Consider the following 13,981-nt stretch of genomic DNA (forward strand, 5'->3'; position numbering starts at 1 on the left):
GGAGGGTTGGGGTGGACTGGTTGGGCTGAAGGGCGTGTTTCCACAGCGTAAGGAATCTAATCTTGTGAGACTCAATAAGGCCAGCTCTCATTCTTATCAACCCCAGTGGATACATGCTTAACCTTTCAACCTTCACTCTGAACTGTCTACATTATTCAGGGCAGCTGCAGTATGCCTGGTTTGGCAGCATTTGGGGGGAATAAGACTGATGGTGTTGGCACTGCCATGGTGACAGGACCATAGTCCCATGTTACAGCTGGATAAATAATGTCTGTACTACTCAATGTTTCCCATATTAGTCAGAGTGTTTGTGTACGTATGCGCGTGCGCGTTGGCAAGGAATGGAATTTGGGTTATAACGCAGAATAATTTGGCTCCAGCTCAGTATGTCTCGATTAAATTCATCTCTTCCTTTTATGTCTCAGCATTATTGGGTTTTGTGTGGGAGGTGGGTGTGCACTCTAATGTTGCAAAACCAACTCCTTCATCAAGAACTCTGCACTGAGAAATGATCTTCAGAGGCTTGTTTCAGAAAATCAGTGTTGGGGTCAGGGCACTGAATGAGGATTTGGAAACTGGCAAGGGTCAGGCACCAGTGGGGGTCAGGGTTCAGAGTTCACACACTGGCAGGGGTCAGTGGCTAGGTATCCTGTGACTAGTAAAACACAACATAATCACAATCTTTATAGATTCATAGAGCACAGAAACACACCCTTCGGTCCAACCATATTCCCAAACTAAAGTAGTCCCACCTGCCTGCTCCTGGCCCATATCCCTCCAAACATTACCTATTCACATTTCCAAATGTCTTTTCAACATTGCAACTGCACCCGTACCCAACACTTCCTCTGGAGGTTCATTCCACTTTTGGAAACAGAAAGGGAGAAAATGAGCAGGAATAACCTTCAGTGTTCAGTGGAGCCCTATGTAAACGCAGAGGCTGGGGTCCAGAAAATGAAACAATGTATTAATAAGGAAACTATTTAAACCTTACTTTGGCCTGGAGAAAATAAAGATACATTTCTTTGGGAGTCGTGAGACATCTGGTCTAAGTGACTGCATAATGTATTAACAACATTACAATGGCTCTTCAGCATAAACGCTGCTTCAACTTCCTAAACCCATTTTTCTCACGCAACATTGGACAAAGAATGGCTTTTTAATTTGAGAACATAAATAGATGCCTTCCTGTAGTGATGAGACTGTGTAGGACAGACTGCAGTGATTAGTGGGAGAGAGGTGCACTAACTGGTGAATGGAAAATGCTAATGTGTAAACTTCCTGCCAATTGGAAACACTGTAGTCTACAAGATTTACCGTATCACAAAGATGACTGTTGCAGAAGGTAAGCCGGGGGGCTCACTGGGTCTGGTGGGGCAGAAGTGTTTACAGTCACTGAACTGTGCTGGGTTCTCCTTGGCCCAGAACAACATGCCAGGACAGGTGCCCGAGGAGAACTTCCTGCCTTTCGTAGGTCGCCGAGGGTCAGGAAAACCCAGCTGAAAACTCTATCTTCACTGCCCGTGTGCAACAGGCAAGGAGTGGGATAACTGGGACAGGAGAATGGGTCACAAACTAACGCTGGCGTCATGAGGATGAGCTGCCTGTCAGGTTTGGCTAAAATACCCAGTCAGCACCGTGCTGGATTTTCCAAGGATCACATCCATTCTGGGAGCGGAGAGACAACAAGGCTCAGACTCTCAGCCACAGACACAGACACAAACTTTGGAGTAGATTAGATTACCCACAGTGTGGAAACAGGCCATTTGGCCCAACAAGTCCACACTGACCCAAAGAGTAAGCTGCCCAGACCCATATCCCTCTGACTAATGCACTAAAACCACGGGCAATTTAGCACAGCCAATTCCCCTAACCTGCACATCTTTGTACTGTGGGAGGAAACCGGAGCACCCGGAGGAAACCCACACAAGACACAGGGAGAATGTGCAAACTCCTCACAGACAGTTTCCCCGAGGCTGGACTAAACCAGGGTCCCTGGCGCTGTGAGGCAGCAGTGCTAACCACTGAGCCACCCATGCAGCCTATGACTTGCTCCACTGTTCCTAATGATCACGGCTGATCATCCAGTTCAATAGCCTGTTCCTGCTTTCCCCCCAAATAGCAAGGTGTATTCTCCCCACCCAATTTTACACAGACACATCTCCATTTCAGGTTTAATGCAAGATGTTCTCCTTCAGACTGTGCTGTCCATTGCTGTTTGGAAAAGGAGCTTATTTATCCCCTCATACCAATTCTGCCATACAATCAGATTGTGGCTCTTCACCACTTGTTTTTCTGCACGTTTGATGCCTTTGGCCAGTTACAGCCCAAGACTCATATTTGAGTTTGGAACAACCCCTGCACCAACTTCCCCTCACTCAAAAACCATCAGGCATCTCACTTAGTTTTATTCCATTCACATCATGAACCAAACATAATGGCCCAGAGTCTTCTGACCCCTGTCAGAATAACAGAATTTATTGAACTGAACAACAAGTTACTGCCATGGCTTCTCAAGTCAACATCCAGAAGTTATATTCCAGTTGGTTCCATTACAAACTTCTGCTCACTGTGTGTCATTTAAAGTGCCCGTTGTGCTGCCTTCAGGATACTCTTGACTGAAAGTGCTGTACTGCCACATTTCTGAACAGCTGGGGATGTGCAGTTCAGTTGCGGCCTACCTCGAAAGGCTGTTCACACCGGAAGTAATCACCTGAGGTCATATGTGAAAGATCTCTCACCAACTGGACACAACACTCGCAGTAGTTTTATAAAGGCTGCCTTTGTCCTGAATAAAATATAGGTTGCTGTGGTGTTAGGCAAATGCATGATGGGAAATCTGGCTCCTTGCGCAGTCCTGACTTCAAAATGGCTGCCCTGGAAATGGCATGAGGCTGGTGGTTTGGAGAACAGGGTGCGTGGTAGGGAGAAGAGACAGGATCAGCAGGTTTAAAATACTGTTTAAGTTCTCAAAAAGAATTGTTCTGGAATTGTATATCTATATATTTATATAATATATATATATATATTAGCACTGGTACATTGTCAATTGAGGTCATTTTTGTATAACGCCGAATGTCAGAGTAGAATTGGCCAGGCTTAGTTCCAGCAATTATTCCGTTGGGTCAGCTTAAACCGAAACCCTTTCAGAAACATCTTTGGAGAAATAAGACACCAAAGCCATCAAAAGGCCTCTTCCTCTGTCTTGAGTTTGGAGCGAGAGACAGTCATTGCTCTTGTGTTCAATTGTCTTTAAATACAAGAGGGGGTGCTCATTCTTTTCCAGGATATTCCCGCTCCCCATTTTGTCCTTTTTCTTCACGTGTATTCCGTTTTTCTGATGTAAGTGGCAGGGACATATCCCCGTCTTCCATTAGCTTCTGCTAGCCACCATTCCCGGTTTCCATTCATATCTTGGAACCGGAGGATTCGCACTCGCTGGTTGTTGACAATGGACAGTTCATTAGCACATCGAGCTCGGAAATCATAGATTGCATAGTAAACCTACAGAGAGACAGAACAAGAAATGGCAATCAGATCTGTGAACAATTTTAGACTTACAGCCATCCTGAAATTACACAAAGGAACAGCCTCATTCACCCCCAACATTGCAACGCTGGTTTCTGTCTTCTACCAGTATCATTAACTTGGCTTGTCAGAGTCAACGCTTGCGGGGAATAGCACATAAAGGTCCATCCTAAATTTTCAGAGCATTATGGAAGGCCCTGCTACATTGTCAAAGACAGTTACATTTCTATAGCAACTTTCAAGAGTTAGGATGTGGGTCTTACAGGCTGGGCCAGCATTCACTGGCAATCCCTAATTGTCCTGGAGAGGAGGCTGTGAGCTGCATGCTTGAGCTGCTGCAGTCCATGTGCTGAGTAGACCCACAATGTTGTTAGAAAGGAATCCCCGGATTTTGACCCAGCGACAGAGGAGTAACAGTATATCTCCAAGTCAGGAGGTGAGTGGCTTGGAGGGGAGAACTTACAGATAAATGGTGTTCCCAGGTATCTGTTGCTGTTGTCCTTCTAGATAGGTGGCACGGTGGCTCAGTGGTTAACACTGCTGCCTCACAGCGCCAGGGACACAGGTTCAATTCCACCCTCAGGCGACTCCCTTGTGGCGTTTGCACATTCTCCCAGTGTCTGCGTGGTTTCTGTTCAGTGCTCTGGTTTCCTCCCACAGTCCAAAGATGTGCAACTTAAGTGGACTGACCATGCTAAATCACCTTTAGGTGTTCAGGAAGGTGCAAGCTAGATGTATTAGCCATGGGAAATGCAGGGGAAAAGGGAAGATTGGTGTGGCCTGTTTATATCCCAAGTGGTTGTGGGTTTGGAAGGAGCCTTATAGTGACCTGTTGTTATGCATCTTGTAGATGGTAAACACTGCTGCTACTGAAGGACCAGTGCACATCAAGATGGTGGACTGGGCAAGGTTTCAGGGTGGAAATGGTATCAGGGATGGGATTGGGGCTCTCGCTGGGTTGGGGACGGGATGGGAGGGGGGGCTCTTGCTGGTTCAGGAATGGGAATTGGGGGCTCTTGTCGATTCCTGCTGCTCTCACCTGCTGCCCCAGGATCATAGTCTTTGCTTTCCAGATATCCCTCCTGTGATGAGGCCCTCCGCAGTTCCCGCTTCCTGCCGCGGAGATCCCGGGAATGTGAGTATTCCATCTGGTTGAACCGTTTTGGCTGCACAGTTAAGTAGGAATCCTTGGCGTGTGGCCGGTGAGGTGTGGGTGACTGATGGGAGCTTGTTGCCGGTGGTGGGTCGTAGGTGTTGGATCGATACATCAGAGGGGCCGGGCGAGATGACGAGGTGGGGATGTCGGTTAGGTTTGGCCACGGGGGAGATGCGGCCATACGTGGAGGTGAGGGTTCCGGTGCATTCCGCCGCTGTGCTGCTGCCTTGGGGGGAGAGCCGTCCATGGTCTCCGTGGTAACCGGTGGCATGGGGGTGAAGGAAGCTGCACCACCCGAGGAGCTCACTGCTGACCCCGAGGTGCTGTTCTGCCGCGAGAATTACTGGAGACGAACCACCGTAACCAGATTCATTGGAGGAATGACTCCCGACTGAGATGTCCGAATGGCTCCGTCGAGGGTTTGTAGGGCTTCAGAAAGGAGCAGTACACAAAGCCCTTCATCACTGCGGAGGTAGGGTGCATGCTTAATACACAACAAGACTTTATCGCGGATAACCCCAAAGAGGTTTACATCCCTCTCCTAGCTTCAACAGCCGCCCCATTGCCCACCCCAGACTCCACCCTCCCACCATGGGCTCTGCCCTATCACCCACCCCCCGGGCTCCTCCACATCCCCTACCCCAGGTCACCACCCAACCCCCAGACAGTTGGCGCCGAGGGAGCGCTGTGCTGTCAGAGGTTCGGCGCCAAGGGACTTTGAATCAAAGCTAAATCTGCTCTCTCGTGTGAATCTGAAAGTGAGCTGGAGGGGTCCACAGCAGATGATCGGGTCACTATTTCATTGTTGCTCACGAAGCTGCATTTTCGACACAAGGAGATAATAGGTTTGGTAAGTTTGAAGGAATATCTTAAAAGGACAGAGAGAAGGAGATGGAGAAATAGGGTTAGAATTTCCAAGTGTCAGATTCAGACAACTGATAGTATGCTGCCAATGGTGGAGTGAAGGAACTGGGGGCGTGGAGAAGCAGCCAGGAAACCATCTTGGGAATTTTTGGACAGCTCTGGCACACTCACATTCTGGACACTCTGGGTCAAACTACTGCTGCAACTCAGTGTGAGGACTGGTGTTTTCAGGGTGTAGAGGGAAGGGGGGCATGCATGGGGTGGGGAGAGAGAGAGAGAGAGGGGGGTGGGGAGAGAGAGAGAGAGAGGGGGGTGGGGAGAGAGAGAGAGAGAGAGGGGGGTGGGGAGAGAGAGAGAGAGAGAGGGGGGTGGGGAGAGAGAGAGAGAGAGAGGGGGGTGGGGAGAGAGAGAGAGAGAGGGGGGTGGGGAGAGAGAGAGAGAGAGGGGGGTGGGGAGAGAGAGAGAGAGAGGGGGGTGGGGAGAGAGAGAGAGAGAGGGGGGTGGGGAGAGAGAGAGAGAGAGGGGGGTGGGGAGAGAGAGAGAGAGAGGGGGGTGGGGAGAGAGAGAGAGAGAGGGGGGTGGGGAGAGAGAGAGAGAGAGGGGGGTGGGGAGAGAGAGAGAGAGGGGGGTGGGGAGAGAGAGAGAGAGGGGGGTGGGGAGAGAGAGAGAGGGGGGTGGGGAGAGAGAGAGAGAGGGGGGGTGGGGAGAAAGAGAGAGAGGGGGGTGGGGAGAAAGAGAGAGAGGGGGGTGGGGAGAAAGAGAGAGAGGGGGGTGGGGAGAAAGAGAGAGAGGGGGGTGGGGAGAAAGAGAGAGAGGGGGGTGGGGAGAAAGAGAGAGAGGGGGGTGGGGAGAAAGAGAGAGAGGGGGGTGGGGAGAAAGAGAGAGAGGGGGGTGGGGAGAAAGAGAGAGAGGGGGGTGGGGAGAAAGAGAGAGAGGGGGGTGGGGAGAAAGAGAGAGAGGGGGGTGGGGAGAAAGAGAGAGAGGGGGGTGGGGAGAAAGAGAGAGAGGGGGGTGGGGAGAAAGAGAGAGAGGGGGGTGGGGAGAAAGAGAGAGAGGGGGGTGGGGAGAAAGAGAGAGAGGGGGGGTGGGGAGAAAGAGAGAGAGGGGGGTGGGGAGAAAGAGAGAGAGGGGGGTGGGGAGAAAGAGAGAGAGGGGGGTGGGGAGAAAGAGAGAGAGGGGGGTGGGAGAAAGAGAGAGAGGGGGGTGGGGAGAAGAGAGAGAGGGGGGTGGGGAGAAAGAGAGAGAGGGGGGTGGGGAGAAAGAGAGAGAGGGGGGTGGGGAGAAAGAGAGAGAGGGGGGTGGGGAGAAAGAGAGAGAGGGGGGTGGGGAAGAGAGAGGGGGGGCGGGGAAGAGAGAGGGGGGCGGGGAGAGAGAGGGGGGCGGGGAGGAGAGAGGGGGGCGGGGAGGAGAGAGGGGGGCGGGGAGGAGAGAGGGGGGCGGGGAGGAGAGAGGGGGGCGGGGAGGAGAGAGGGGGGCGGGGAGGAGAGAGGGGGGCGGGGAGGAGAGAGGGGGGCGGGGAGAGAGAGGGGGGCGGGGAAGAGAGAGGGGGGCGGGGAAGAGAGAGGGGGGCGGGGAAGAGAGAGGGGGGCGGGAAGAGAGAGGGGGGCGGGGAAGAGAGAGGGGGGCGGGGAAGAGAGAGGGGGGCGGGGAAGAGAGAGGGGGGCGGGGAAGAGAGAGGGGGGCGGGGAAGAGAGAGGGGGGCGGGGAAGAGAGAGGGGGGCGGGGAAGAGAGAGGGGGGCGGGGAAGAGAGAGGGGGGCGGGGAAGAGAGAGGGGGGCGGGAAGAGAGAGGGGGGCGGGGAAGAGAGAGGGGGGCGGGGAAGAGAGAGGGGGGCGGGGAAGAGAGAGGGGGGCGGGGAAGAGAGAGGGGGGCGGGGAAGAGAGAGGGGGGCGGGGAAGAGAGAGGGGGGCGGGGAAGAGAGAGGGGGGCGGGAAGAGAGAGGGGGGCGGGGAAGAGAGAGGGGGGCGGGGAAGAGAGAGGGGGGCGGGGAAGAGAGAGGGGGGCGGGGAAGAGAGAGGGGGGCGGGGAAGAGAGAGGGGGGCGGGGAAGAGAGAGGGGGGCGGGGAAGAGAGAGGGGGGCGGGGAAGAGAGAGGGGGGCGGGGAAGAGAGAGGGGGGCGGGGAAGAGAGAGGGGGGCGGGGAAGAGAGAGGGGGGGCGGGGAAGAGAGAGGGGGGCGGGGAAGAGAGAGGGGGGCGGGGAAGAGAGAGGGGGGCGGGGAAGAGAGAGGGGGGGCGGGGAAGAGAGAGGGGGGCGGGGAAGAGAGAGGGGGGCGGGGAAGAGAGAGGGGGGCGGGGAAGAGAGAGGGGGGCGGGGAAGAGAGAGGGGGGCGGGGAAGAGAGAGGGGGGGCGGGGAAGAGAGAGGGGGGCGGGGAAGAGAGAGGGGGGCGGGGAAGAGAGAGGGGGGCGGGGAAGAGAGAGGGGGGCGGGGAAGAGAGAGGGGGGGCGGGGAAGAGAGAGGGGGGCGGGGAAGAGAGAGGGGGGCGGGGAAGAGAGAGGGGGGCGGGGAAGAGAGAGGGGGGCGGGGAAGAGAGAGGGGGGCGGGGAAGAGAGAGGGGGGCGGGGAAGAGAGAGGGGGGCGGGGAAGAGAGAGGGGGGCGGGGAAGAGAGAGGGGGGCGGGGAAGAGAGAGGGGGGCGGGGAAGAGAGAGGGGGGCGGGGAAGAGAGAGGGGGGCGGGGAAGAGAGAGGGGGGCGGGGAAGAGAGAGGGGGGCGGGGAAGAGAGGGGGGCGGGGAAGAGAGAGGGGGGCGGGGAAGAGAGAGGGGGGCGGGGAAAGAGAGAGGGGGGCGGGGAAGAGAGAGGGGGGCGGGGAAGAGAGAGGGGGGCGGGGAAGAGAGAGGGGGCGGGGAAGAGAGAGGGGGCGGGAAGAGAGAGGGGGCGGGGAAGAGAGAGGGGGCGGGGAAGAGAGAGGGGGGCGGGGAAGAGAGAGGGGGCGGGGAAGAGAGAGGGGGGCGGGGAAGAGAGAGGGGGGCGGGGAAGAGAGAGGGGGGCGGGGAAGAGAGAGGGGGGCGGGGAAGAGGAGAAGAGTGGGGGGGGAGAGGAGAAGAGTGGGGGGGGAGAGGAGAAGAGTGGGGGGGGAGAGGAGAAGAGTGGGGGGGGAGAGGAGAAGAGTGGGGGGGGAGAGGAGAAGAGTGGGGGGGGAAGAGGAGAAGAGTGGGGGGGGAAGAGGAGAAGAGTGGGGGGGGGAGGAGGAGGAGGAGGAGGAGGAGAAGAGTGGGGGGGGGAGGAGAAGAGTTGGGGGGGGAGGGAGGAGTAGCGTGGGGGGGGGGGGAGAGGAGAAGCGTGGCGGGGGGGGGGGGAGGAGAAGCGTGGGGGGGGGAGGAGAAGCGTGGGGGGGGGAGGAGAAGAGTGGGGGGGGGAGGAGAGTGGGGGGGGGGGGAGGAGAAGCGTGGGGGGGGGGAGGAGAAGAGTGGGGGGGGGAGGAGAAGAGTGGGGGGGGGAGGAGAAGAGTGGGGGGGGGAGGAGAAGAGTGGGGGGGGGGGGGGAGGAGAAGAGTGGGGGGGGGGGGGGAGGAGAAGAGTGGGGGGGGGGAGGAGAAGAGTGGGGGGGGGGGAGGAGAAGAGTGGGGGGGGGGGAGGAGAAGAGAGAAGAGTGGGGGGGGGGAGGGAGGAGAAGAGTTGGGGGGTGGGGGGGGAGGAGGAGAAGAGAAGAGTGGGGGGAGGAGAAGAGAAGTGTGTGGGGGCGGGGGCGGGGGGGTTGGGGGGGAGAAACGGGGAAGCACCTTTGGTCAGCCCTTACCTCCATTGTCCACCAGCCAGCGGTTTTGACTGCCCATGGGATCTTGCTGTTTAATCACCCCGACCAGGTCTCCTTCCTGTAGGGAAACATCCAGTTGCTGAGCAGCGTTGAAGTTCCGGTCCGTCTGATACAGCTTGTCTGGTTCATACTTTGCCAGTAAGGCTGCTCGTTGTTCATCTGTCTGGACCGTGGTGTTCGGCTGGCAGGGAATGGGAAAAACATGGACCAAACAGTTAGACAGAGCGACTGGAATGGGTGTGCAAAACGGCATCTCTTGGCAAGGATGGGGCCTTTCGACCTGTGGAACTTGTTCCACTACATGCCTTGATCTGAATCGTAACTCAATTTACCCTTAACATACCCTTAACAAATCCCATCAAAATAAAAACAGCAAGTGCTGGATAAACTCAGCAGGTCTGGCAGCCTCTGTGCAGATAGAAACAGAGTCAATGTTTCAGGCAAAAGCAGGAATGCGGGTAATGAGGACGACAATGTGGAAAGGTGGCATTGAGAAAAAGAATCCACCATGGTTTTTTTCTCAGAGCATATTAGCTTGAAGGGCTGAATGGCCTACTGCTACTCAATTTCCTAAGCCAGAGATTGGTTGAATAGGCTGGGACTTCTTTCACTGGAGTGGAGGTGGTTGAGGGGTGATTTTGTACAAGTTTATACAATGATGAGGGGCATAGATAAGGTGACTGGCAGGTGCCTTTTTCCTAGGGTGGGGGATTTCAAGATGAGAGGGCATATTTTTAAGGCGAGGGGAGGAAGACATGGGGGGCATTGCTGGTTTTAGGACACGGAGTGGCTTGCGTGTGGAACGCACGAACAGAGGAGGTGGTGGATGCAGATACAGTTTACAACGTTTAAAAGACATTTGTATAAAGTGCATGATTAGGAAAGGTTCGGAGGGATATGGGAGGTGGCAGCAGGAGCAGGCAGGTGGGACTAGATTAGTTTGGGATGATAGTCAGCATGGACTGGTTGGACCGAAGGGTCTCTTTCCATGCTGGAGAACTATGAAAATACTTAAAATGGCGAGCAGGTAATTTTAAAACCTGGACAAACTCAGATTCAGCCTCAGCTAGATTATGGTGGCCAGTCTGGTTGAGCAGCTTTGAGTAGGTGGATAAATTGAGAAGCTAGGGCTGTTCTCCCGAGAGAATCAAGGCGGAGGGGGCATGGCTTTTAGCTCTTGGACAAGAGAGGCAACAGACAGAGCAAAAGAGCCATTTCACACAGCAAGTGGTTAGGGCTGGGAATGCGAGAGTGCGGTGGAGCCAGGTTCAATCCAGCTTCTTGGAAAGGGAATCGGATTATCATTGGGAAAAGGAAGAATATGCAGAGTTACACTGAGTGGCACAAAGTGCGTTGCTTGGTTCACCAGACAGTACAAGCAGCACAGACTGAACGGACTCATTGTGTTCTGACAACGCAGCGACTCTATTCTCCATTGTACGGGGCCGATGGAACCCCTCACTGAAACACACTGACAGGTCTGAAACATTACAGTAATGTCAAAGGGAGCAGTTGACTCACCGTGGTCAGGGCTTGCAATCTCGACGACTGCCTGTCTGTCACCTTCCGATCAAATGGTTTTCTGGAGGGAGGGACGGTGTCAGGGAAGAAACTGAAGACTTGGAGTAATTGGATGGCTTTGACGTGTTGCTCCTGGAACGAGGCCACGATACTGGTGTCCTTGCTCACCACCGTGAGGAGCTGGACCAGAGAAAGTCCCCATCAGTAATCACCCAACAGACCCAAACACAGTTCAAACAACGCACACGTTGCAAGCAAACACAACTCAGCTCAAAAACGGAGCATCGTATCATCCACTTACCACAGTGAACAGAAGAAAGCTTCCTCTGCACTGCGCCCCAGCAAACATACCAATGACAGGTGCAGCACAGAGTTAGACAGAGTAAAACTTCCTCTACTCTTTTACACTCCTTCTACATTATACCCATCAAACACTCCCAGGACAAGTCCAGCATGGTGTTAGGTACAGCATGGCGAGTTCTCCCTGTATTCCATAGGATCTAACCTTGCTAATCAGTCTCCCATGGGGAACCTTGTTGAACGCCTTACTGAAGTCCATTTAGATCATATCTACCACTCTGCCCTCATCAATCCTCGTTGTTACTTCTTCAAAAAACTCAATCAAGTTTGTGAGACATGATTTCCCATGCGCAAAGCCATGTTGACTATCCCTAATCAGTCCTTGCCTTTCCAAATACATGTACATCCTGTCCCTCAGGATTCCCACCAACAACTTGGGGGGCACGGTAGCACAGTGGTTAGCACTGCTGCCTTGCAGCGCCAGAGACCCGGGTTCAATTCCCACCTCAGGCAACACTGTGTGGAGTTTGAACATTCTGCGTGGGTTTCCTCCCACAACCCAAAGATGTGCAGGTTAGGTGAATCGGCCATGCTAAATTGCCCATAGTGTTAGGTGAAGGGGTACATGTAGGAGAATGGATCTGGGTGGGTTACGCCTCGGCAAGTCAGTGTGGACGTGTTGGGCCGAAGGGCATGTTTCCACACTAAGTAATCTAATCTAAATATCTCAGTAAGAGGCCCAGCAATCACTTCTCTAGCTCTAGGGTACACCTGACCAGGTCCTGGGGATTTATCCACTTTTATGCATTTCAAGACATCCAGCACTTCCTCCTCTGCAATCTGGACATTTTCCAAGTTGTCACCATCTATTTCCCTACATTCTATATCTTCCAAGTCCTTTTCCACAGTAAATACTGATGCAAAATACTTGTTTAGCATCTCCCCTATTTCCTATGGCTCCACACAAAGGCTACCTTGCTGATCTTTGAGGGGCCCTATTCTCTCCCTAGTTATCGTTTTGTCCTTAATGTATTTGTAAAACCCCTTTGGATTCTCCTTAATTCTATTTGCCAAAGCTATCTCATGTCCCCTTTTTGCCCTCCAGATTTCCCTCTTAAATATACTCCAACTGCCTTTATACTCTAAGGATTCACTCAATTTATTCTGTCTATACCCGGCATATGCTTCCTTCTTTTTCTCAACCAAACCCTCAATTTCTTTAGTCATCCAGCATTCCCTATACCTACCAGCCTTTCCTTTCAACCTGACAGGAATACTTTTACTGGACTCTCGTTATCTCATTTCTGAAGGCTTCCCATTTTCCAGCCGTCCTTTACCTGCGAACATCTGTGCACAATCAGCTTTTGAAAGGTCTTGCCTAATACCGTCAAAATTGGCCTTTCTCCAATTTAGAACTTCAACTTTTAGATCTGGTCTATCCTTTTCCATCACTATTTTAAAACGAATAGAATTAAGGTCGCTGGCCCCAAAGTGCTCCCCCACTGACACCTCAGTCACCTGCCCTGCCTTATTTCCCAAGAGTAGGTCAAGTTTTGCACCTTCTCTAGTAGGTACATCCACATACTGAATCAGAAAACTCTAGTACACACTCTCCATCTAAACCCCTGAACACACTGGCAGTTCCAGTTTATGTTTGGAAAGTTAAAATCCCCTACCATAAACACTCTATTATTAGATTAGATTAGATTCCCTACAGTGTGGAAACAGGCCAAGAAGTCCACACCGACTCTCTGAAGAGTAACCCACCCTCTGACCAATGCACCTCACACTATGGACAATTTAGCGTGGCCAATTCACCTGCACACATTGTGGACTGTGGGAGGAAACCGGAGCACCCGGAGGAAACCCATACAGACACGGGGAGAATGTGCAAACTCCACACAGACAGTCACCCAAGGCTGGAATTGAACCTGGGTCTCTGGTGCTGTGAGACTGCAGTGCTAACCACTGAGCTACTGTGCCACCCAGATAACTGAGATCTCCTTAAAGCTTGTTTCTCAGTTTCCCTCTGACTATTAGAGGGTCTATAATACAACCCCAATAAGGTGATCATCCCTTTCTTATTTCTCAGTTCCACCCAAATAACTTCCCTGGATGTATTTCTGAGAATATCCTCCCTCAGCACAGCTGTAATGCTATCCCTTATCAAAAATGCCACTCCCCCTCCTCCCTTGCCTCCCTTTCTATCCTTCCTGCAGCATTTTTATCCTGGAACATTAAGCTGCCAGCCCTGCCCATCCCTGAGCCATGTTTCTGTAATTGCTATGATATCCCAGTCCCATGTTCCTAACCATACCCTGAGTTCATCTGCCTTCCCTGTTAGGCCTCTTGCATTGAAATAAATGCAGTTTAATTGATCAGTCGTACCTTGTTCTCTGTTTTGTCCCTGCCTGCCCTGATTGTTTGACTTGCCTTTGTTCTCAACTGTACCAGTCTCAGATTGAAATCTTTCTTCACTAACTCACTGGATCCCAACCCCCACCTTACTAGTTTAAATCCTCCAGAGTAGCTCTAGCAAATCTCCCTGCAGTATATTAGTCCCTCACGAGGGGCCAAATGGCCAACTTCAGTTCCTATCACAAATGTCAACATCAGACGAAGAAACAGGACCTGCTCTTTCAATGAGGTATTTTACATCTTTCTGGACTCAGAGTTCATGTGCTGGGTTTAACTTTATTTTTACTTTCCGATGCCAGATGTTCCAAGATGGTGCCAGAGCGTAGTGACTCTTTGTGAGTTGTCCCCAGCAGATTATCTCCTCACATCTTTTATAACCTCTCTACTCTTTTAAATCTCAACTGTAAATCTGTCAGAATGACTAACAATGCTCTCTTAAA

The 13,981-nt window shown here is 53.1% G+C and overlaps 1 protein-coding gene across 1 annotated transcript in view; it reads right to left on the reverse strand.

The window, feature by feature from the left end:
• Window positions 1-2,391: 2,391 nt before the first annotated feature.
• Window positions 2,392-13,981, reverse strand: part of dnmbp (dynamin binding protein) — a 96,720-nt gene continuing 85,130 nt past the window's right edge. The window contains 6 exon segments of the mRNA XM_072557206.1: window positions 2,392-3,504; window positions 4,572-5,021; window positions 5,023-5,106; window positions 5,108-5,148; window positions 9,285-9,483; window positions 10,824-11,003. Of these exon segments, the coding sequence (XP_072413307.1) occupies window positions 3,319-3,504; window positions 4,572-5,021; window positions 5,023-5,106; window positions 5,108-5,148; window positions 9,285-9,483; window positions 10,824-11,003 (1,140 nt within the window). The 3' untranslated portion in view covers window positions 2,392-3,318.

The sequence above is a fragment of the Chiloscyllium punctatum genome, chromosome 38 (assembly GCF_047496795.1).
Source record: "Chiloscyllium punctatum isolate Juve2018m chromosome 38, sChiPun1.3, whole genome shotgun sequence".
NCBI lineage: Eukaryota > Metazoa > Chordata > Chondrichthyes > Orectolobiformes > Hemiscylliidae > Chiloscyllium > Chiloscyllium punctatum.